Source organism: Ostrea edulis, chromosome 9 (assembly GCF_947568905.1).
Source record: "Ostrea edulis chromosome 9, xbOstEdul1.1, whole genome shotgun sequence".
Classification (NCBI taxonomy): Eukaryota; Metazoa; Mollusca; class Bivalvia; order Ostreida; family Ostreidae; genus Ostrea; species Ostrea edulis.
The window spans coordinates 43319834-43346116 of NC_079172.1; the positions used below are offsets into that span (position 1 = coordinate 43319834).

The 26283-nt window shown below is 36.0% G+C and overlaps 1 protein-coding gene and 1 long non-coding RNA gene across 5 annotated transcripts in view; one reads left to right on the forward strand and one right to left on the reverse strand.

Moving 5' to 3' along the window:
- The window catches only part of LOC125657858 (methanethiol oxidase-like), a 52853-nt gene that overhangs the window by 2519 nt on the left and 24051 nt on the right, over positions 1-26283 (reverse strand). For 2 of the 3 annotated variants that reach the window (XM_056149309.1, XM_056149310.1), the window contains exons 2-8: positions 10984-11153; positions 3556-3741; positions 2296-2416; positions 2030-2206; positions 1672-1853; positions 1464-1542; positions 469-590 (exon numbers count right to left, since the gene is read on the reverse strand). In XM_056149309.1, the coding sequence (XP_056005284.1) occupies positions 469-590; positions 1464-1542; positions 1672-1853; positions 2030-2206; positions 2296-2416; positions 3556-3741; positions 10984-11153 (1037 nt within the window). Of the gene's footprint in view, positions 1-468; positions 591-1463; positions 1543-1671; positions 1854-2029; positions 2207-2295; positions 2417-3555; positions 3742-10983; positions 11154-11986; positions 12216-26283 lie in introns of those variants that run through there. The other variant, XM_056149311.1, reaches the window with a different exon arrangement.
- On the forward strand, positions 17982-22339 carry LOC125657860 (uncharacterized). Of its 2 annotated transcripts, XR_008798574.1 has the most exons (3): positions 19358-20140; positions 20222-20345; positions 21097-22339. It is a non-coding gene; the product is annotated as an uncharacterized LOC125657860 (long non-coding RNA). The 2 variants fall into 2 exon arrangements; XR_008798573.1 differs by having other exon boundaries at positions 17982-20345.

Genomic DNA, 26283 nt, shown 5'->3' on the forward strand with positions numbered 1-26283 from the left:
CCCTGCTCAAAGGCCGTAAGCACCTAAATTTTGCAGCCCTTCACCGGCAATGGTGACGTTTCCATATGAGTGAAAAATTCTCGAGAGGGATGTTAAACAATATACAATTGTAACGGTCAGCTGGGTACGATCGCCGGTGGTCAGATAGCTCAATTGGTAGAGCACCTGACTAGCGATTCGGGGGGCCCCAAGCTCGAATTCCGGTCTGGTCCGTTGCATTTTCTTCCTTCCTGTTACATTATCAATCAATTTTCTCAATGAACGTGTGACTTCCCTCATCATGTGAGGGCCTAGAATCCCAACGCTATTGAAAGCAAGTAAATAGTCGAACAGTTCAGCGGCTTGACTCCCGCTGTTAGGTCGCGAGTTCAACCCCGGAGCAGACGTGGTATCGCGAGTTCAACCCCGGAGCAGACGTGGTATCTATAGCGAGTGGATTTATCTGTGTTTTGAGTGAAATAACATTACCTGTCCCACAAGTTTCGGATTCCTTCTATCTGTTATATCGTACTGCCGGATATCGCCGTGGCACCAGTTACTGAAGTACAGATAGCGGTCATCTAGCGATAACAATATGTCCGTGATCAGACCTACAGGAGAAATAGATAGCGGTCATCTAGCGATAACAATATGTCCGTGATCAGACCTACTGGAGAAATAGATAGCGGTCATCTAGCGATAACAATATGTCCGTGATCAGACCTACAGGAGAAATAGATAGCGGTCATCTAGCGATAACAATATGTCCGTGATCAGACCTACAGGAGAAATAGATAGCGGTCATCCAGCGATAACAATATGTCCGTGATCAGACCTATAGGAGAAATAGATAGCGGTCATCCAGCGATAACAATATGTCCGTGATCAGACCTACAGGAGAAATAGATAGCGGTCATCCAGCGATAACAATATGTCCGTGATCAGACCTATAGGAGAAATAGATAACGGTCATCCAGCGATAACAATATGTCCGTGATCAGACCTATAGGAGAAATAGATAGCGGTCATCTAGCGATATCAATATGTCCGTGATCTACAGGAGAAATAGATAGCGGTCATCTAGCGATATCAATATGTCCGTGATCTACAGGGGAAATAATCCGTAAAAAAGGAACTAGCGATATCAATATGTCCGTGATCTACAGGGGAAATAATCCGTAAAAAAGGAATTAGAATATCGCAAGATACAGCATTCAAAGTATTTCCGCTTACACTTAACACGAAAATACTCCAATGACTTCCTCAGACAGAACACAGACACAGCCAATCTGGATACTGTTTAACCTCCATCCCCAAAATATGAAATTTTATGTATTTTTTGTGAAACCGTTTCTTTAAAAGTTCATTCTCGTTTCACATAAAATATAACGAACGATATGTTTCTTATCCCCTTAAATGATTCATCATGACCGACAGATATTTCAAAGAAGGATAGGGTGTACATTATGCAGACCACTTGGTACCTGGCATCACGTCCATTGCCCAGCCGGACACTTTCTTTGGTGGAATACTAATAACTTTTTCCGCCTCCCACTGCCCATTCTATAATCATTAAATATACAAATTTACTCGTTCATTCTGCAAAACAACAGTGAACTTACATTAAATCTAGTAATTTTATTCATTTTCTTTAGATGATGTAAATGTCAAAATGGCCGCCAATGTACTTACAGGGGCGCGGAAGAACCGGAACACGGTAGAGCTGAGCGCGCAGCCCACGAAACCCTCTGTGGCCGTGGGGTCGTGGAGGAAGCGTATCTCAAGCGGTAACTGACCATCTGGCCCAAGGTCAATTCTTTTAATCAGTTCATGAGTGGTCCAGTCCATGACATTCAGATGGTGACCGTAAAGACCTATGATAAAATCATATGTACAGTAATTCTGAAATAAAATCGGACATTTTGCACCGTGTTGCGGCGCTAACATGTGATCGTTACATCCATTCAAAATACGAAAAAAGCAAGGATAGCACATAAAAAATATCTTTTCTTCTTTTTAAATTGAATGGAGATCCCCAGTGAATAATTACCATCTGTCACGTGTTGGGGGTTGAAGCCACTCCTAAAGGCTTTAGGGGCTCCCCATTCTGTACTGATCAACACATTGTGGTACGGCTGATACCAGTAATCATAGCCAAATTTTAACGGTTCCATCTCCCAGTTTCCCTTCACGATGAAGGACTGTCCATCCAGCAGGACAAAACCACCTACAGAAATCAAACATGTTTCGGTTTTTACTTCCAATTTGTACTGTTATTCAAGTATCAACTTATCATTAAAGATTACTTCTCCGTGCCTTTTGCGTTTCCGCTTTCGTCTCCCATACAGCTGATGAGAACCTCTCCAGACCCCAAACAGTGTGTGGTGTGAGGCGCCCCGAGGTTTGCTTTCCCGTGTAGCTGCCACGGTTCCACACTCTGAAACACATCAAAGTAAATTATCTCTTATTTTGCGCAATATATGCAAACTTGTATCTACATATGTATTTTCATATCATGTTGCTTAAGGCAGCTCATTACACTACGTCACAGGACTGGATGGCGATTTAATGTTTTGTGAAATTATTTGCATCGATCGAATTGATTGTCTATCATCGCAGCTCAGTGGTTAAAGCAGCGGGCTGGTGAACCGCAGATCCCGAGTTCAAATCCGCCAGTCTTGTTCATATGTACTGAAATAATTTATTGAAAATCGTGTTTTTATCCAAAATTGCGTTTTTATACGTGCTTAATATATCCCATCATATCTTTTATAACTCATTTCGTGCTGATTTGAAAAATTATTTTAAGGTTTAGAGATCCACCTTAAGTTTGATGATCCTCATGTGATGTCATAGGTTATTGCAAAAATCTTCATAAACTAAACTTTGCACATGATAGAAATATATCTTTCTGAGGAATGTTATTCACTGGATATAATAAAAAATCTGGTAAACTATTAATACTGAAAAAGTTTACATTTTCCACGAATAATCAATTATTTATGATTAAAAAATGTTGTCAAGGGCAATAACTCCTATGCTGAAATTTCCTCTACTGGATGTCTATTATACATTGGTTTCCCTAACATCCACAATTAATCTATACATATTTATGAGTTAGCAGTTTTAAAACTGTTGGTATCTAAATTTTGTCATTTTAACAAGTTTTTATCTATTTTTATTATTCTGTTTAACGAAAATGTGTGATTTTCTGATGTTGCTGTATACTTTTGTTTTTGTATGTCTGACATCTTTAAAAAGGTGGTAACATATACATTTTCTTTGGTTATTAATTGAATTAAACTATATTGAGTGGAAATTAATAAAGTTTTTCCACTTTTAACCATTAATATTGATAAGTCACATGAGGATGGAGCTACCTTAATTTCTTTTACTGGATAAAGCAACATTAATGAAATCTACAAACCTGTAAATTTCATACCGTAATTAATGTTAACATAATAGAGACACTCATGCCTGCTTAATACAAGATGTTTTGAGGTATCAAGACTATATTTAGAACTAAAGAACGTCTGCAAAGAAGGGAGAACACTCTAGTGAACTTGATGAGAATACCGTGAACAGCCGCGGTGCTCGCTCGTCGGTTCCCACGTCCACAACATACACTCTGTCACTGTTCAAACACGGCAAGATCAGACGATTCCGGCTTTTGGAGGGATCTCCATAACAACTGGAGCAGGCGTTCCACCCTGAATGATGCAATTCATCCTCTTTGTTTGGCATGTAAAGTCGATGTATAACCTGAAACGAGCGTCAGCAGGGTTAAGTAGCCTGTAAAATCAATCAAAGTACTGATAGTACTGAAAAGACGGTGTATAACCTCTTGAAAACGAGCGCCAGTAAGGGGTTAAATACGTTGTAAAACGGAAAAAAGGAAGATTAAGCACTTACCAATTGTTCTCAAATGCCTCTCAAAAAACTATAAATAATTCTATGAATATATTTCATTCGCATCATCAAGTAGCATATATCAATGGACGAATGCATGAATCAAAGTACCAGAAATTAATGTACCAGAACTGTTACATTATCACAATATTTGCCATACAAAATGTTTTTCAAACCATACCATCGGTAATGTTTGTGGTTTCGTAACATAATTTTGAAATAATCCTTTACCTAAACACTGAAAACATAAGATGAATCGAAAGCAAATGATATTATTTGTTGGCAATTTTCTGTTTCTATCCTTTGAAGTCTAAAGGCAAGTCAATGCGATTTACATACTGTCATTTCTCTATTGAATGGTGGTGACACAAACACTGTTTGTAACAATAGACATATTCATTTCATAAACGTTATATTACATCACAAATTTTATTATTCAGCTGTGTGACAAGGCGGTTAAATTTGCAACTTGTAACAACTTTTTAAAATACTCGAACTTAATTTTTCAGGCTTGTGCATCAAGATTTCGGAGAAACCAAAATTAGGAAGTCCGCCGTGCACGCGAACTACCTTTGGTTTGGATTAAGGGGATTGGCTTAAAGAGATGAATTACATAACCCATGCAATACCCTTACTGATCAGCAGTATACACAGTGACTGTCCTTGGACAACTATCAACACATCTAAATAGGGATCGTCTCAAGACACAAAGACGCTAATCAGAGGGATGTTATGTGACAAGTCAACCACGAAGATCAAACTTCCTTCCGTAAACAGGAAAATATTTCCATATGACTTTTAGACTTTCGGTTTGTTTTTAAAACTATACTTCTTTTTACTCTTTGTAATTTATTTTTCTTCACTGAATAGGATTATTGAGTTGACATGGATTAAATCTTGTATCGTGACCTGGATCTTGTCGACGAATGGGTCACGTGACCAGGATCTTATCAACGGATGGGTCAATGCAAGTAAATATACCTTGATGCTATGAATAGGTTATCTTTTTATCATTTTGTATAAATATACATTTCTACCTGTACAACAGTTTCTTGATGCTATAAATAGGCTATCAGCAAAAATGGCGCGTTTGAATTGTAACTTACGAACTTGTCAAATTAAATATTTCGAAGATGTTCCCGAAAATGTTCAAAAAATCAAAAGTCAATAGAAAAACATTCTCATAAAAAAGTAAACTAATGGCATTCAAAGCCAGTTCAGATAAGAGGGATTCTTTTCACAAATATCAAACGGAAAGTCCCATCTTTAGATCTATTGAAAGCTATCTATTAGGAGACACACGCAATTTCTTTGTGTTGTTACGACATGTCAAACAAGAGAAGTGCAAAAACGTGCAGATCCGTGCGAAATACTCGCTATCTGCATGTGAATGTCATTTGACAGATTTACTGAAGGTCGTCTGATCGTTTTTTTTATTTTATTTTTATCGATCATCTGTTCAAAGATCGGCTAACATCAAAGTTCATGCGGGATAATTCCACTATCTGATTTAAAAATTATTTTCATGAATTGGAAAGAAGAAATTGTCTATATATAAGCTCTCTTCATTATGCACGCGATATCATCCAAATTCTACAAGAGTTGAACACAATTTACAACATTTCTACAAGTCGGACATGATTTACTGGGGGAACCTGTGGAAATAAATCATCAAGTAGATCTCAATCACGACGACTTGGGGAAAAAAATTGGCTCAGCAAATTTTCTAATAATCTATGGAACAGTCCCCTAAAACTCAGAAATAACATGTTGGGTATGCAGAAAAACGGGGCATATCCACCAGATTGTCACACAAAACGGATGAGACGCAATGGACGCAAAAGAAACAACCAAAGGGGAAAACGAGCGAATTAGAATTAGATTTCTTCCTCCAAAATAGGATTATTGGAGGTAGCAAAGGTGACAAGCGAGAACTTCCAAATTTACCTGCTGTTGAAAGTCTTAATTTTTCAATCATCAAAAAAAAAAAGCAAAGGTTTGGACCGGTCATTGATACAGATCTTCTTTTTTATTTTTGACTTTTTTTTTTTTTTTTTAATTATCATTTTATGAATAAATGTACATATATTTACAGGTCCATACTAATTTCATCTGAACTTTCGAAACCAAAGGTAAATTCAAAGTCAACAAATAGCGATGGCGGCACAACAAATAGCGATGGTTGCACAGATATCTGTTTGAAATTAAAAAAAAATTCACAATTCTCAATGTCACATCCGTTTTACACATTGTTAAAAAACCAATAGATCGTTTAGTAGGGACTGGTAAGAGTAAAAGGGTGGTTGACTTCATTTTTATCTAGTAGTTTACGAATTTGGAAAAGCATATGTTCCATTAAATAAGGCTTGGGATAAAATGCTAAACGTCTAAATAATTTAAAGAAAAATGTCCATATGTACATGTACCAGAAGAGTTATAGACTTGCATCCTGTCAACAGTGTATAAAAGACTCTTAGAGCACAGCTAACAGAATATCTTGATGCTACGTGTATTTCAATGAACAAATGCTCTATATACATTCAGTAATGTCACGACTACAACTGCTAGACAACTCGAAAGTGGCTCCTATTTGGCAGTTATCTTGATGGATCTTATCTCATGTTAAGATAAGAAAGATCTTGTCACAGTGAATATACATGTGAAGTATGAAAGCCCTAGCATTAACCGTTCAAAAGGTATGGTCAACGTTAAAGTTTTTACGGACAAACAAACAGACAGACCAAAAGAAATATTCCCCCGAATCTGATTGCGGGGGCATAAAAATTATTTCTGACAGTTTTATTTTTAATTTTTATTATTAATTTGAAGACAATAGTGGAGTCAATTTTTCTGGCTGCCCACTCTACTCCTTTCCATCCCACCCCATTTTGAAAAACGATGCTACGTGCCTCGAATTAAAACGTAAAAACTGAGAGATTTACATAATCTGACACCGGTGTAGTTTACAGAGATAAAACCGGCATACTATAAAACCTGCCCTGACCCCCCAATGGCCTGATCTGATCTCAAAGTCGACCAGGCCACTATTTTGGCCTCGACTTTGACTACAACCCAAATTCAAAGTTGACCTCCTAAAAATTATTTGGCCTCAACCAAATATGATTTTTTTTCTGCTTCTCAGAATTGATTGATTTCATAGATAGATGTCCATCCTCAATGAGGGGTCCCGAGTCATCTCATAGTCCCCTGAGTCTGTGAGAAGGATAGATACAATTATTTTCTTTTCCTTTCTTCACTTATATTCTAACTAATGATATGATTAGTCTCTTGTTTCGGTATTCAGCAGACATGATAATCTAAGCGTTACACTTTCAAATGAATCTACAGGGATAGACCAAAAAAAAAAAAAAAACTGAATTGGCGGGTTTTCAAAGGGAGGTCATCCTCAAAATGTGGTGTGGTTTTTTAAACATTTTTAGCAAAATGTTCTGACGAAGGGGAGGGGGCGTTCCGAGCATTGAGAACAGTACAAGTGACATTGTTTTCAATATGAACATACTACAATGATTACAGTAAAAAGGTTTGCTAGTATAGATTTAGATTTTCCACAACAGACTGCAGATAAGTAATAATCGCACACGAAGTAAATAGGATGTTAAATTCATATTTTAGAGTTCATAGTTTTGTACTTTACATACAGTAGAATAAAAATATGTTCATAACCATTGTACATGTAAATTCAATAGGATAGGTAGCACAAAATTAGTAAAAAAAAATATATGCATATCATATTTCTTGATTTTGTATGTTGGTTCATTATCTCGACCAATGATTCCTTTTGAAATTTATTTTTAATCCCCTGAAGAAAAAAATTCACGTTCCCATGCTATAAGCACGTGTGACATTTCCATCCAAAACCTGGAAACTCGCATATCATTGATTAACTTTGACTTCCTTTGAAGAGCCACGTTGAAAAACCGATATCCCATTATAGTGTAAATAAACAAACAGGGTAATGTTTATGTGAATCAAGATTTTCCATCTCATTTTAGATTGTTTGAAATCATTTTGATAAAGTATCAAAACTGAATAAAAGTATGAGCATCGTAAACTTTTATTACCATTAAAACTATAATTGTATTTACTAATCTGCATTTGTTTATGGAGTATTTGATAATTAGACACTCCTAGTCGCACGTGCTTCATATATCAAACATAATTGCTTTTATCAATGAGAGTGAAGGCAGTATACCGGCATCACAACACTGAATGGTTTTATCATTAGCTGGTGCAAATCTGTTAGATTCAACATCAGGGAAATGAAGTGGGTCATTGGTAAGATGAGCGTGTTTTCAATGTGCACGTTTTCATCGTCGGGACCCGCGGGTAAACTACATTCAACGAATGCAGTTTACCGGAGTGAAAACCTGTGGGATCCGACGATGGCACGCAAAATAAATTTTGGTAGTGATACACAGTTACAAAACAGAAATATATCATTTATCTTCTACAATTTTGAAAAGTTAAAACAAAAAATAAATCAATTACAATTCTGGGGAAAAATCAATAAACCAACGATTTCATCAGTAGTGTATACTTTTTTTTTTATACGTACTAGTTCATAATTTAGGATGGGGAATGAAAGAAGAATTGACCGATAAACCGATCGATAGATATTCAATAAAATCAATCAGATTGGTGGCAGTACAAGGTAATCTTTAATGTGCACATCAGAAACATATCACCTATCTACCATAACTTTGAAAAACTAAAACCAATCATATATCTATAAAATCAATCATATATCTATAAAACCATTTATATATCTATAAAATCAATCATATTTCTATAAAACCAATGATATATCTATAAAACCAATTACAATTCTGAAAAACAAAAATCAAATTTGGTTGAGGCCAAATTAGAGGTAATATTGGAGGCCAGGCCAAGTTTTGAACCAGGCCAAGATTAGGTTTGGAACCAAACTTGAGGCCAAAATTGGGGCCAGGCCAAACCAGAACAATAGGACCAGGCCAGGTTTTATAGTATGCCGATAAACTCCCGACTGCCACAATATGTTCAGCTTTGAAAATAGGTCAGGCCTGCAACAAAAACAGTTAAGTGAGGTCAGGAATTTGCTTTTATCATCAATGTCGTGTACATGCGCGGATCTAGGGGGGAGGGGGGGTCTAGGGGATCGGAACCCCCATTCACCTGTAATGTGCAGTGTCGTAGCTAGGTTTGAAATATTTGTAAGCAGAAGCTGAGGACATTTTTCGTAATATGTAATAAAAATTTAACGAAAATATTTGCAAGCACGTGCTTACAGTGCTACAATGAATTGTGTAAAGTATATATCGCCATGATTCATGGGAAAAAAAATTAATTACATATGTGCACTGAATAATGAGGACAGAACCAAATCACAAAATCATCAAAAAATCATACACTGTATACTATATAATGATTTCTTTGATATCCTTTCATTTACAAGTTACATAATTACCGTATGTAACAATTTTATTCCCACCCGATGTTTAAAAATTAGTTCGGATTCAACGAATTTTAAACATTTACCTGTTTCATTATTTTGTCAACAATAAAATTCTGGATAAAGTAAATCTTCGGCTTAAAATCTATGTTCGGTTATCTTTAAAATATACGATACAATCGGGTCCTCCATGCCTTCCAAGTCTCTTTCCACAATAACATACATGTATTTTATACATGTATATTGTGTATTTAATTAAGCCTACATAGTATCTATTATATACCGCTGACAAGTTTATAGTTGTAATGGTATGTATGTTCCTCGTGTACCATTATATGGTTCGAGTGAATGAACTAAACGTGACCTTGAAAGGGGGGTATTAAATGTTATCTCATTAAATATCATAAAGTCATTGACTTTGGTGGAGTGGAGTTTGGACGGTCACTATTTCGTTCTTTATTATAAATGGACCGAAATTGAGCCATCATTTATCATGCAGATAGTCTCTTAGGCTAAGATAGGCACGAAGCATGTCCCCCATCTTTTTGTACAATATACTTTCCCCGTTATCTTTGCTATTTTTACAAGCAAACACCGCTGTAGTTTGATTGACCAGCTCCCCCCATCCCCACCCCCACCCCCACTTTTCCATGACCATTAGTGAAACGTGGTACTTGGAAATATTTTTATAAGCCTTTTGGCTTGTTTCTCAATCTGTTACATGTATAAGACATTGTTTGTAAACATTATTATCGAATTATTGTTTAAACTAAACTAACTCTTAGTCAGTTAGATTCCTTATAAACGTACATACAATCAAAACTCTTTGATCAGTTTATTGGGGGGAGGGTAATTCTAAATCTTTTCGCCCAACACGTGGTCAATGCGGGGATGCCTGAGGATTATTTGAATTTCCAGGCTGCTAATCTTTAGTTTCAGGAGGAAGTCCACTTTGTTAAGTTTCTTTACGTGGTAGGAATGAAAAACCAAGTTCGAGCTCTACTGTGAAAAGCGTATCGTAGTGTATACTGTGTTGGGTGTGATCAAACACCGTTACAAGTGTACAAACTGGGTACCGAAATATTCATTACAGATTCAGCTCCTCAACATCTTCTGTACGCTTGTGATAACTACAAAATGTCGTTTCAAGCGATATTTGATCAGAATTTAATCCGCCTGTAAGTTTTTGGTACATATCGCAATATCTACGATTTTTTTTGAAAACCCTTAACTTCTTTAATACCTGAATTTTCTAACTCTCTTTACTCTGTAATCCGATGCAATACCTTGTTATATGTCGGGGAGTTGGGGTCCATTAAATAATCTTCTCTGCTTACCTTGCTGTGTGTCGGGGATTTGAGGCCCATTAGATAATCTTCTCTGCTTACCTTCCTGTGTGTCGGGGAGTTGAGGCCCATTAAATAATCTTCTCTGCTTACCTTGCTGTGTGTCGGGGAGTTGAGGCCCATTAGATAATCTTCTCTGCTTACCTTGCTGTGTGTCGGGGATTTGAGGCTCATTAGATAATCTTCTCTGCTTACCTTGGTGTGTGTCGGGGAGTTGAGGCCCATTAGATAATCTTCTCTGCTTACCTTGCTGTGTGTCGGGGATTTGAGGCCCATTAGATAATCTTCTCTGCTTACCTTGCTGTATGTCGGGGAGTTGGGGTCCACATCTATCGTGGCTAGATAATCTGCAAGGTCTTTCTTTCTGTGGACGGGGGTTATACATGGGACATATACAAGCTTCTCGTGAGGACCAAGTTTCATAGCATCCAGGGGCGTGGCATACCCCGGGCCACCACAACATCCTACTGTAAAGGAAGAGTCAGAAGAAAACTTAGAATGAACAGCAACATCAAAATGAGTGACGACATGCTTGTCAGAAATAACATGATTTGTGTGTGTGTGTGTGTGTGTGTGTGTGTGTGTGTGTGACAGACAGGGTGGCTTGTGTGTGTATATAAAGTGAGGGAGAGGGCGATACATAGATAGTAGTCCATTTTAGCATTGTCTCTAGAGTAATATGTGTGCACATGTTTGTGTGCCCCCCTCCCCCTCCCGAGTCACGCATGTAACACGTGTCTCGATATGACCATCGTAAACTTAAATCTTATATTGGGAAAACTCACCCTTTCCAACCACAGGGGCTAAGCCCGTTTTGGGCCCGAACTCTATGATACCATATATATATATATATATATATATATATATATATATATATATATGGTATCACGGAGTTCGGGCCCAAAATGGGCTTAGCCCCTGTGTTTCCAACAAAAAACATACATACATTGTATAGTTTATTTGTCATAGTTTTTTTATGAATTTTTTGCTAAACTACGCAACACATGCAAAAAAATTGTTCAGCACATTCTCTGCTTCTCTGGTTGTTTTGTTAATCAAGTCATTCTAACAAATTCGTCGGTCACAGCTCTGCGTGAAAGCATGTCGTACATTGTAAATATTTCGCATGAAATTACTTATGGGGCTCGGTTCGGGTTAGAGTATTTGACAACCATGACACCCCCCAAAAAACTAACAGTATATGTAAACACAAAAGCAAGATCACAAAAACACAATATTGCAACAAAAAATACGAGCAATTTCGAGATGTATATATATCTAGCGAGAGAATACGACTTACCGTACGCCATTACTACCGTGGAGTAATCAATGTCACCGTAAAGTCGATAACTGGAACTTTAAACTGATAAGTGTACACATTTCATTTACACGGTACTCTACCTTGGGTCGAAGTACAATTAAATAGGGACATATCAAAAATGATAATATACCATATGCCAGTCTCACATTGAATGCAACAAAATTATCAGAGTCTTTCATTAATATTTGGAATGAATAATGCTTGCAATACATTGTACTCTCAGCACACTCCCCTAGCTTTTTAATATTACGTAACCTTCTAAACGCTTTAAACGACCGCGGAATTTAGTCAAGGCCACCACTCTCGGCACCAATATCAAGATTTTACAGTTACTCCCCGGAAGAAGGGGCGTGGCTGTCGTTTCACAATCTTAGCTATTATGACAAATCTTAAAAAGTATTGATTCTGCAGTAACTGCATATTTTAATGACACCGATGGGAGCCAAGTTGATCAGATACCGAGAAAAAGCGATCGGACAAATTCTTGATGCACAGTCTATAACCATTACACAACGCTCAAGCTAATTCAGGAGACCCAGACTTCACCAAGATGATTATGTAGAGAGTAAACTTGTCAGTGGCGGATTTAAGGGGGTCGCAGCCGGCGCCCCCCCCCCCTAAAATTTTCAAATTTAAGGTAAATCGTGGCATCTTGTTTAGAAAAATGTACTAAACGATAAAAGAAGCAATAATTTCTTCCACTCCCGGAGAAAAACATGACAAAATCTTTTGATTTCTTGAATTACTTTATTGGGAGAAATTAATTTTTTCGAAAAACCCTTAAAATCTGCTTCATTTTATTAATTTCACCTTATAAAAATGATAGAAAATAGTACAAATGACTAAATAGGAGACATATTTCAAGTCCTATAAAATCTGTAAAATCCAGAAGCTTCCGGGGACTTAGCCCCCTGGACCCCCACCAGGGCTTCGCCTCAAGGCGACCCCCCAGCCCCCCTGCCTCATAAAGTGGCGCCCCCCCCCCCCCCGTAACTGCAATTCCTGGATTCGCCCCTGCGTTTAGCAGATTTTGAGATCCATGTAATCATGATTTTTCAAAATTTCAATTTATAAAAACAAATTACAATATGAAAAAAGTGAAGATAACAAATAGCAATCCATACCATAACTCCTTTAAAAAATTAAAGAATAAAGAGTTGGGTAAACACGGACCCTGGACATATCGGAGGTACATTTAGGATAAGGTGCCTAGGAGGAGTAAACACCTCCTGTCAGCCAGTCACACCCGCCATGAGCCCTACATCTTGATTAGGTAAACGGAGTGATTCGTAATCGAAATCAGTATGTACCAGTAAAGAAGGGCCTAACAATTGGTATGTACCGGTAAAGAATAGCCTACAATCAATATATATCGGCAAAGAACAGCCTCACAATCAGTATGTACCGGTAAAGAACAGCCTCACAATCAGTATGTGCCGGTAAAGAACAGTCTCATAAGCAGTATGTACCGGTAAATACCGGTAAAGAACAGCCTCACAATCAGTATGTGCCGGTAAAGAACAGTCTCACAAGCAGTATGTACCGGTAAATACCGGTAAAGAACAGCATCACAATCAGTATGTACCGGTAAAGAACAGTCTCACAATTAATATGTACCGGTAAAGAACAGCCTCACAATCCGTACGTACCGGTAAAGAACGGCTTCACAATCAGTATGTACCGGTAAAGAACGGTCTTACAATCAGTATGTACCGGTAAAGAACGTTCTTACAATCAGTATGTACCGGTAAAGAACAGCATCACAATCCGTATGTACCGGTAAAGAACAGCCTCACAATCAGTATGTATCGGTAAAGAACAGTCTCACAATCAATATGTATCGGTAAAGAACAGTCTCACAATCAATATGTATCGGTAAAGAACAGTCTCACAATCAGTATGTACCGGTAAAGAACGGCCTAACAATCAATATGTACCGTTAAAGAACGGCCTTACAATCAATATGTACCGGTAAAGAACAGTCTCACAATCAGTATGTACCGGTAAAAAACAGCCTCACAATCAGTATGTACCGGTAAAGAGCAGCCTTACAATCAGTATGTACCGGTAAAAAACAGCCTCACAATCAGTATGTACCGGTAAAGAACGGCCTAACAATCAGTATGTACCGGTAAAGAACGGCCTTACAATCAATATGTACCGGTAAAGAACAGTCTAACAATTGGTATTTAAATGATAGAATATGTGAAATGTTAACTTTTAACTGTTGAAATGCATTTTTAACATCACATTTCGACTTCAAATGAGACAGCAGCTCAATGAAATTCGGTTGTTTGTTCTGCTTCCAGTAGGAAAACAAATCATATACATATATATGATATTTAAAACATTTACAATTTTATACAATTTATGTTTCTTGTTAGATTTTGTCCCTCCTGTCGATGGAGTATCACGTGATCGTTAGAGGTACGAATTAGACAGAGATCACCTGTGTTCCTAGAAATTTAAACGTAATTAATAGCAAGCTCAGCACAACATCGCTCTGAACAATCAATGTCATTACGTATAATAGATAATGATCCCAACTCTGGTATTGTTTATTGACCAAGAACCATACAGTTCATAGGTATAACGTATATACATCAACTTATACAATGAAATAGTAACAGAACATAATATTATATCATACTGATGTACATGGACAGGATAGATACTGAGGATAGTCTTATAATGAGATCTAATAGGGGAACATTTATATAGGTATTTACCAAGTTTACGTAATTCCGTAATATTTCCAGTTGATAATAGTTGGATAAGCTTGAAAGTGGAGGGGTGTTTATAATAATATTTAATTTACATTTTCTTTCGTTTCTTGGAATATTGCTAAATCTACCTTGTTCAATTTCTGATCTATGTGAGGATAATCGGTATTTACTAATATTTTGAACATACATACTTGGAACAGATTTTGTAAGATACAATTGTAATTTAAAACCATCATTGACATATTTATATAAGTTACATTTTGGTGACGTCTCAAAAACACTATAAATTTCTTGTATAAACACATCTTGTAGTCTTTGTTTTACTTCAGATAAAAATTTGTTTTCATTTATATCATAAGTACCATTCCATACATATCCAAATCCTAAAGAATATAATATTTCTTACATATGTCAACCAACAAGTAAAAGAATTTGAGTCACAAACATCTAACATTTCCTGATAAATACTCTTTAAAATACAATTATTTGTCTTCTTTAGTTTCAATCAATATTTCAATATTCTATACTTTCTTAGCACATGTAGAGGTGTCCGTCCTAATACGCAAGATCGCGACTACTTTTTCCGTCTTGGTTTTAAATTTTACTTTCCCCTTTCAAAGTCTTGCGAGACCCAAAGTATGCAAGAATTTGGGCATGTTCGTAAATAATACCAGTTCTGAAACTTTTGTCGTGATCGATCCACCCGATTTTATCAATGGTGCACTATCATTGCATTGCATTAGACTGTAGTAATGATTCAAGAAAGAAACATAATACGCAGAAATATCCACAAATGATAGATTTGAATGGAAATGTGGTGGATTTTCCCCCACTGCTGTCAGCCAGAAAATTCCCAAAGCTGAGAAGAGCTTGCTCAAAATATATAGCTTCGCGAGCTAATTTAGGAATTCATTTTTCCTGTATCCAGACGTTTTTACACACCTTTCATTTAAAAATGCTTTTAATTGCGGAAAGCACATGGATGTTAAATCGTCTTCCGATCCCATGTTTTGAATAAACAGAAAATGCCCAAGATCGACACGCTTTTCCGGACTTCTTTACAAGAGAGTTCCACTAACTCGGTATTCACGATCTTGCGTATTCATTGTAGACCATCATAGACATAGTAGACTTCTTGACACATAAAATCTTTTTACAAAACTTCGAATGAACAGTTTCCAACTCATTTGCTGGATGTGAGCCCCAAACTTCGCAACCATAATTGCTAGACTTTCTATATACGTATCAAACAATGACAACTGTGTACTTACATTTAAATGCAAATTTTTCATTTTGGTTAACAGGCTACTTAAACTTTTTCTACATAGCGCAGCTAAAACATTTTGTGAAAATTTCCATTAAAATTTAATGTTATACCCAAATAATTAATTTTTTTTTTTTTGTTTTTTGTTTTTTTTGCTGTGACAAGGGACCTCGGTTTTTTGGTTTTTTTTTTGTATATCCAGGGGTCTGTGTTTGCCTAACTCTCTATTTTGTACTCCTTATAGGAGTTGTGAGATTGAATGATCACTGTTCATTATCTTCACCTTTCATGATGCAACTGAAATAACCTAGATCAATTGATCTGAAAACTATATACGGACGTGACCTACTTCAATTTTAGTCAATACAACATCAAATGACCCCGGTATATATCCTTTCTATTTTTGTTCACTTTTTACAAGTTGAATAATCGAAGTCTTCGATCAATGATGATAACTTTATCGGGAATTTTCTTGAACTGTCAGTGACTTGTGGCTTGGACTACGGTAGTAGAGTTTCCGGGCAGATAAGAAGAGTTCTTTTCTTTACGGAAACAATTATTGTCATGTACCAAATACACTGAAATTCAGAGAATTAATGACATCAAACTTTAAAACAGTAAAACCGGTATGTATATTTATTTTCAAAATCCAGGAGTTAGTCTCCCCATCCCCACCCCCACACATGTATATTTATTAAATGTCGGAATCTTTGTATGTATTATGCCCCCACCTCTATTTTGTGATAATGAACATATATGTGCATTTATTATTCATATAAATGCACCCTTTGCAATATTATTTACATGAATATAAAATTATACACATGTACCTCGTGTACCATTGTGAATGGTTTCAGTAAATGAATGAATTGAATTGACAGAGCGGGGTCGAATTTTCATCTTAGAATATATCGACAATAAACAAACTTAGCTATCAGATAAATACTTACATTGCATATTTGATAGTTCTGATTCTTATTTTTGTATCGTATAATTCATAAAACAATGCTGATAAACTGAGTTGGGTTTTTTCCTTTGTTAGAAAATATCTATTTTCGGAAGAAATGATCGTAGTAAATCGGCGAAGCGCCATCTTGAATAGGACGCTGACTATACAAAACTGACTACGTCACCTCATAAAATGGCTGATACTCCCTCCTGAGGGTGGAGCACAGTGAAACATTAAGTCACAAATCATTTGGAAAATGATGCCGATGATGAAAAGCGTACATTTAAATCTTTGAAAACTGAAATCTAAAAGTAGGTACTCCGATGTTAGGAGCAGTATTTTCCATTGAATATGGAACACTGGTGCATTTTGGTTTCCAGAACATGCCAGTCACGAGATTTCCCATTGGATGCCTCTATTGTGGAAAGCCCGGCCATCATCTGAGAACTTTTAAAACCAAGTAAATTGATTGATTCATTATTGTTTAATGTCCCTCTCGAATATTTCACTCAAATGGAGACGTCACCATTGGCTGCAAAATTTTGGCCTATGCTCGACGTTACGGCATTTGAGCAGGGAGGGATCGTTATCGTGCCACACCTGCTGTGACACGGGGTCTCGGTTTTTTTGTGGTATTAATCCAGGGACCGCTCCATTCAGTCGCCTCTTACGACAAGCAAGGGATACTGAGGACCTATTCTAACCTGGATCCACACGTGATCCAAGTAAATTGAGGAGAGACAAACCAAACAAAGTAGCCATTATTCACAGAGAAGTATTTTGATAGGAGTGATATCAATGTTAGGAGTATAAAGATGGCAGAGTTTGGATCAGAGGGCGCTTAAAATGTGAAAGTACATTGATGCTTGTCTCCATTATAGATACATAAAACACCGTTTTATTCTTTACCACAATTTTCCCAGTAATGATAATTATTTGTTTTATTAGAAGATTAAGGAACAATACTGGAGGTGCTAAAAAGAAGTGTTTGATTTCAGAACAAAGTACAGCTTCTAAGTAAGTAATTCTCCTTCCGCTTCACTTAATTCCAATAGTAAATGAACACTTATATTAGATTTGAGAGAGGATTGGAAACAGTCCGTGAAATATCAATTGATCTTATGTATGCAAATTATAAAGATAGTAACTTGGTGTTTTAGATTTTTAAACACAGTAAGTGCAGATCATCACACAAACGTATTTCCTGACCAACGGAAATATTTTATAGATTTTTAATGTTTACAGGTCGCGTATTGAAGAAAGAGTTTTATTCATGTGGTACTTGTAAGTTTTACTCATGTGGTACAGTGAACTAGGGTCTGGTATTTTGGTATAGAGAATTTAAAATCTAAAAATGCTTGTATTCGTCTTTGACTTCAGAGTTTAACGCAGAGATCAATCGTTCAGCATTTATCACTGTATTTATTAGTTTTAAAGCATGCCTCTGAGCCATATGGCCGATGTTTTGACATAATTTTGATATCTATATTTGGACAATTGCAAAAGGAATTGTATCTATATGTCCAGCATGTCTAGGTGAACGGGCAAATTCAACATCTATGATTGACCTTTTGGTATTAAATGGCCTCTCAATCTTGTTGGATTAAACTCTTCGACTGAAAATCAGTTTGTTCAAAATATTATGGAAGGTGGAAAAACCTGTATTAAAGAGAAAACCAATACCTGTATCGTGAAGTTCTTTGACAAAACCAACCTGTACAATCGGAGAATTATATGCATGGTGATGTTGGCATTCGCTGGGTGTTTACGTAGCAAGAACTCATTAAGGAAGTTAGCTCCTGAGCTTTTGAACACAACTGCGCAGAATGCTACAACAAAGTATTTACTGGTTCAATACTGGTCCCATTGGACATATTACACATCTATTACTGAATCCTATTCAGTTAAAAAAAAATTATGACTATTCAAATTTTGAAAGGGTTTTGCAGGGACTACATTTTGTAGCGGAAGGATTGATTGATTAATCAAAAAGTCTACAAAATTAGGACCTATGCTTGGCGCTTTCCGCCTTCGAGCAGGGAGGAATCTTTATCGTGCCACACCTGCTGTAACTTTGTGGTCCTATCCGAAGGACCGCCCCATTTAGTCGCCTCTTACGACAAGCAATGGGTATTGAGGATCTATTCCAACCTGGATACCCAGGGGAAGATAATTATAGGGGTGGAGCTAGAGTTAGAACTTTTTTGGAACTAGAGTTGTTGGCAAGAACTTTTTATATATATGCGTCATTTTTCTAATTTTGAGTTATATCTTCGTTTAACCGGGGTTACAAACGATTCATTGGATTTTGTGGTATTCCAAATCGGTAAATGGATACAAGTTGTGGTAAACCCTTGTCCTACACCTGAATTCGAGAAATATTCATCGAAGTGTTGACAGGTATTGTTTTACAATGAAAGATTACGGTTTGATTTGGTTGTGTTCGGGTGGTGCAACTGCTTCTCTGGTACGGGGAATTCCGGTCAGGAAACGACATGAACGTTCGGAGTCGGCAATTGATTGCTCTATTCACGATCCGGTATATGTGATCATTTACGTGTTTCCAAGAATATTGCATTGATTTGTAATAATTGTTATTGTATGTGTATTTATCATAATTACTACTCTATATTAAAGTTATTTACCGGTCGCGGTGGCTCAATGGTAGAGCGTTCGCTTCGTAACCGGAAGGTCGTGAGTTTGGGCCCCGTTCGTGCCATGGCCACTTCAAACCGAAGACGTAGTGATTGCTCTTTCGCCAAACGTTCGGAATTTTGAAGTGAGAATCACGGGTCTTTCGGAAATGACCTTTAAAAAAGGATGTCCCTTGTCGCGACAGACGTTGACACGTTAAAGAACCCTCACTGCTATGGCAGTAAATATATGCATAGATCAAGATAGTACTTCACCTATAGTGGTGGCATCTTAATATGGGTCGACGGGAAGTAAAACACAGAAACACCAACAAAATTAACAATAAAGTTGTTTATAAGCATTTAGTCGGATTAATTATAATATTAAGTAATTTTGTTTTCCTCTGTTTCCCGCGCTTTGTATCTATAGATGTTGCGTGTCGTTGCTACAATATGCAATTCCTGTTAGTTTTTTGCTGTTAATTTTATGCTTTCATTTTTAAAGGAGAGATACGATTTCTTTCGATTGACGTACGAATTAGAGAGATCACGTTCTATCTGGTATTATAATGAATTTCCTATTCCTAATTACAAGGTTTTCATTGGAATACCTGGTTTATACGTTTTGTTACGTCTCTTTAGATCCGGTTGCAGTAGCAATGTAGAGGTGAAAAGTTGTTTATTACCAGATAAGGATGGTACACGTTAAATTTTAATTACAAAACATCCAATTCGTCCTATTCCATGCCATAGTTGACATGTACAGGTAAATAAAGCTGCTATGATTGCAATTGATGTTTTTTTTTAAAATCTATCTACATGTACTTTCATTTGGAAAGTAATGAATGGACACGATTTGAGCCGAAATTTTTCAAATTTTGGTTTTAGTTTTCCAATTTTAATGTTTCGAATCCTTAACTAAGGTATTTCTAATTTCAAAAATTTGAATATCAGTTGTAAGGTACATGGGAGATACAGAGCTCACAATTATTTGTAATGTAAACAGGGAGCTCGTGCCATGTTTTTGTTTACATACATTGTACGTTAAATATACTAGTAAAAGTTTCATTTAAAGCAGATTTTTTTTTTCATTTTACAAATTGATTCTAAATATAATTGAATAGTTTTAGTGTTTGGCACATTTCATTTTGTTATAAACATGATATTTTCTATTATTTCATCTATATATAAACAAAAACATGGCACGAGCCTTGTTTACAAACAAAGAATTGCGAGTGCTGTGTCTCGCTTGTAACTCAACAACTGATATTTAAATTTTGGATGACCATTAGAAATATAAAACAATAAAAATGGGAAATTAAGATTTTAAAATTTTCAGCTGAAATCGAGTCCATGTCCCTTTAAAGAAGAAAATGTTGGCACCATGCACGTGTAAATGATGGATTGTCCTATTTTTCACGTTTAGTTAACAATCTGATCACATCTGTATGATATTTCATACCTAGATATTTATTGTTTTGATTGCTTTGTAATCTCTGGTTCCCTTTGTATTATAGGTCTTTACCCCCTACAATACTGTTTAAAAAACGACCAGTTTACCTGACAGACGCTTGAGAACGGAGAAAAAGCCGACAGGTGGAGGAATGGTGCAATTTGAGACGTTGGAATGCCACATTTCGCGATTTTAGGAGATACAGTTTTCTTAATATCTGAACATGAAAGCATCGTATAAAGAACCGCATGTAACCGGCTACTAACAAAAAGAAACTCGTTTCTCTTGTACACTCGTATGACACAACTTGTGATTTTGTGAGGTGTTCGCACACAGTCGCAAGTCACAGAGAGGAAAAACCTCGTAACCCTGTGAGAACCAGTTAGCATCAGTTCTCATCAATGAAAATTCGAGATCACACAGTCTCGGTAAGATTGAGGGGATTCAAAGGCATGTTTTGCAGTCAAGTTAATTTTTGCAGAGGTCTCTACGTTGAAAAATATCACTAACCTCATGGTCTAGAACTATACTGCAAATTGCACTATTCTTCGCCATGACATCGCCAAGATTGAGCAGCTATGGTACGCCATTTTGCAAGAAAGGAGTTTTTTAATCCGCAAATACAAATATTTAATAAACAAGAAAGCTCAAGAAGAAGTACACGCGAGGTTATAGAGATCGCAATTGACAATGCTTCACTCTCAGATGCGCCGACAAATGACTAGTCAACATATGATGGGCTTTGTGAATGGCCCACAAACTAGTCAACATATGATGGGCTCTGTGAATGAACAGAGTAATCTTGTTGACAATGAAAAATCTGACTTTCCGCAGTGACCCTTGCCACAAGACAGATTGTCTTCCACAGCACTGTTCCTAAAGATACAGAAAATTATTATCAACTACCACCTCTATAATCTTCTCCAAATATCATACCCACTCAATGACATACTTACACACTGATCAACCACAAGATAATGTATTTGCTCACTATGAAATTAAATCCTATAGCAGAAACTTACATACCATAACGTTACCTGCGGAGAAAATCTTAATATCTTCAGGATTCACGACATTTAATGGTAATCTACAACTTACTATGCATGGAATGTCAGCTGTGAGAATATGAGGTCTGAATTACACCTCTCTAATTGAAAAAAATATTAATGTTTTCTTCATGTGGTGCGGTCTACAGTAAAAAAAAAAAAAAAAAAAAAAAAAAGAAAGAAGTAAAGGCGAAAGAGTTAATACCCCACACAGCAATAACCTGATATAGAGACAGCTGCGTTGTTGCTACGGAAGCCCAGAGTCTTCAGCAAAGTACCCAGGGTGACAAATAATAATCGGAAGAAATATTACAAGATATCATAGATCTGGCCACAGAACCTTGAGCTGTGAAAAAGGATGGCTCTAATAGATCAGTTTGACTTACATGTATCGCGTGGTGTCAATAAGTTAGTGAACTAGTTACAGGTACATCTATTAACTATCAGGAGAAATTGTTACTGAACAAGTCACAGGTACATCTATTAAATATCAGGAGAGATGGTTAGTGAACAAGTTACAGGTAACACTATTAGCTATCAGGAGAGATGGTTAGTGAACTAGTTACAGGTACATCTATTAAATATCAGGAGAGATGGTTAGTGAACTAGTTACAGGTACATCTATTAATTATCAGGAGAGATGGTTAGCGAACTGGTTACAGGTACATCTATTAATTACCAGGAGAGATGGTTAGTGAACAAGTTACAGGTACATCTATTAATTATCAGGAGAGATTGTTAGTGAACAAGTCACAGGTACATCTATTAATTATCAGGAGAGATGGTTAGTGAACAAGTCACAGGTACATCTATTAACTATCAGGAGAGATGGTTAGTGAACAAGTTACAGGTAACATTATTAACTATCAGGAGAGATGGTTAGTGAACTAGTTACAGGTACATCTATTAATTATCAGGAGAGATGGTTAGTGAACTAGTTACAGGTACATCTATTAATTACCAGGAGAGATGGTTAGTGAACAAGTTACAGGTACATCTATTAATTATCAGAAGAGATGGTTAGTGAACAAGTCACAGGTACATCTATTAATTATCAGGAGAGATGGTTAGTGAACAAGTAACAGGTACATCTATTAACTATCAGGAGAGATGGTTAGTGAACAAGTTACAGGTACATCTATTAATTATCAGGAGAGATGGTTAGTGAACAAGTCACAGGTTCATCTATTAATTATCAGGAGAGATGGTTAGTGAACAAGTCACAGGTACATCTATTAATTATCAGGAGAGATGGTTAGTGAACAAGTTACAGGTACATCTATTAATTATCAGAAGAGATGGTTAGTGAACAAGTCACAGGTTCATCTATTAATTATCAGGAGAGATGGTTAGTGAACAAGTTACAGGTAACACTATTAAATATCAGGAGAGATCGTTAGTGAACTAGTTACAGGTACATCTATTAAATATCAGGAAAGATGGTTAGTGAACAAGTTACAGGTAACATTATTAATTATCAAGAGACCACTATTAATTATCAGGAGACCACTATTGATTATCAGGAGACCACTATTGATTATCAAGAGACCACAATTAATTATCAGGAGACCGCTATTAATTATCAAGAGACCACTATTAATTATCAGGAGACCACTATTAAATATCAGGAGACCACTATTAATTATCAGGAGACCACTATTGATTATCAAGAGACCACCATTAATTATCAGGAGACCACTATTAATTATCAGGAGACCACTATTAATTATCAGGAGACCACTATTGATTATCAAGAGACCACCATTAATTATCAGGAGACCACTATTAATTATCAGGAGACCACTATTAATTATCAGGAGACCACTATTGATTAACAATTTGCGGGCAATAATATCTGGACACACCAGCTACCTTTTTATCAGGAGCATTAAGAATTTTTTATCAAATTAAAACAAAATCATTAGATAGCAACATTTTTAATGCGCGAGCAAGTTTTCGTTGGGAACAAAATTCATAAGTAGCAAAACCCATTTTGCCATATAGTGGATGTAATAATACTGTTTTGATGTTTATTCAATCAAACACTGTTTTCTTTTGATGTTTTTTAAAGTCAGATTCTGTTTTCTTTTGATGTGCCCCGTTTTCCTTGATGTTTATTCGTTTATACAGTCAGCGCGTGCGACCGAAAATATCCGCGTCGGTTCATTTGGCCAGATGATACACACACAGTCGGTCACTGTTGATATCCTCGAATGGAATTCAAATTCTAAAAAAGCCTGAACTTTTGGATGGCTCTCCATGCATCGTTACCACTTAAGATACATAAGGACAGGGGGGAAATAAGGGGTTTAACATTTAGCAAACTTTAGACATTCATTTACTACACGGGTATGATGAAATCCGGATTTTTTTCAACGTTCAATGTTTAAATTCCATGAACAAACACATCTAGATCACTGATGTCATATCCGATATCAAATAATCATTTTGGCATTTTTAAACAACTTGTATCATAATCAGATATTAGAGAGAGAGAGAGAGAGAGAGAGATTAATGACCATCCAACATAAAGAACAATTTCTTCCAGTTGGTATTGGAATCTATAATTTTATTCGTTTTGTATGAAAAGGTGAAGATAACAAAGTGAAACAGTGATTAATCTCAGAATTCCTACAAGGAATACAAAATAGAGAATTGGGCAAATATATACAATTTGTTATAAGGTTCTAAACTTGCTCTTTATTTCACTTACCAGACCTAGTATAAATAAGTTATTATTCAAGCATCTCATTATATAGACATAAAATCTGATGTGAACATTGATACAATGTTGAATGATTTGGCTGATTCACTTTTGTTTAATTCTCCAAATATGAAGGATGTGGCATCCAAGTTTAAGATTACAGTTTTTAAAGTACAGAAATCAATGAAATCTCAGGGAACTGTTGAACACTGTGAAAAACGACAGCAAATGATCAATTGTTTCTTCTTCATTTTGACATAAATCACACAAGTTTGAGTTTAATTTGCCAATTTTAAACATGAAATTATTTGTAGTCCGAATTTAATTATTAATTCTGAATTGAAAGCACTGTAATTTACAATTTTGTCTAGTTGGAAAAGGGAGTAATAATATATTACCATTTGTATTTGATAAATCATGGACAGATTTTATACCTTTTTCATACCAAGACTTAAAAAAAAACACAGACTGATTTTCAAAACATCTCTCCAGATAGCATTATGTATGTTTTCCTTTACATGATCAATGCAATCCTATCCTGTAGTTAACAACTTGTCAATGTTAAGGAACTTCTCTCATAAAATTTTCCACGTAAGAGTTATCATTCCTAATTAATCTTCTTATCAATGCTGATTTTAATCCCTTGATGTAGCATTCCAAAGCTACCAATCTTAGTCCACCATTTGTATAATCTTGCGTAACTATTTTCCATTTAATTTTATCAATATTTGACTGCCATATATATATATAAAAAAAAGAAAAGATTAAATTATTTAGTTGTTTTTTTTTCAATATGTTATCGGCGGGATTTAGTAAGGAAATAAATAAAGATTAAGCTGCGATATAAGAAGTGATTCTACGGATGTAATTTTTCCAATTGGTGCTAGGTTTCTTTAATTCCATTTTTCAAGTCTTGCCTCAATTTTCACAATTTTTTTGTCATAGTTTAACTAATTTATTTTTGATAAATCAACATCATATTAAATTCCTAATAATTTAAATTGTGTAGTCCATTTAAATTTTCTTTCCGGGCAAAGCCTATCCTCCGAATATGTTTACTACCCATCCTTGCAATTTCATTTGTTGTTTTGTTGATTTTAAGTCCGGATATTTTGTTGAATTCTTCAATTTCTTTCAATGTAGCCTTAACTGACATTTCTGAATTATCAATAATTACCAATGTATCATCAGCATATTGTCACATGATATATTCATTATCATTAATCTTAATTCCTTTAAGAAAAAATGTAAGGTGAGATTGGATCTCCTTGCCTACATCCCCTTCCGAGCTTAAAGTATCTGGACAGGATACCTGATTGAATACACAAGAAATTGTATTATGTTGAAAAATTGCGACCCATTGGCTAAAAGATGAACCAAACTCGAAGTATTTCAGAGTTCCATCAATGAATTTCCATGATACAGGATAAAAAGCCTTTTCGAAATCAATCATAACTAGGAAACCCGATATATTGTTAATTTCTGTATAATTCATCAAATA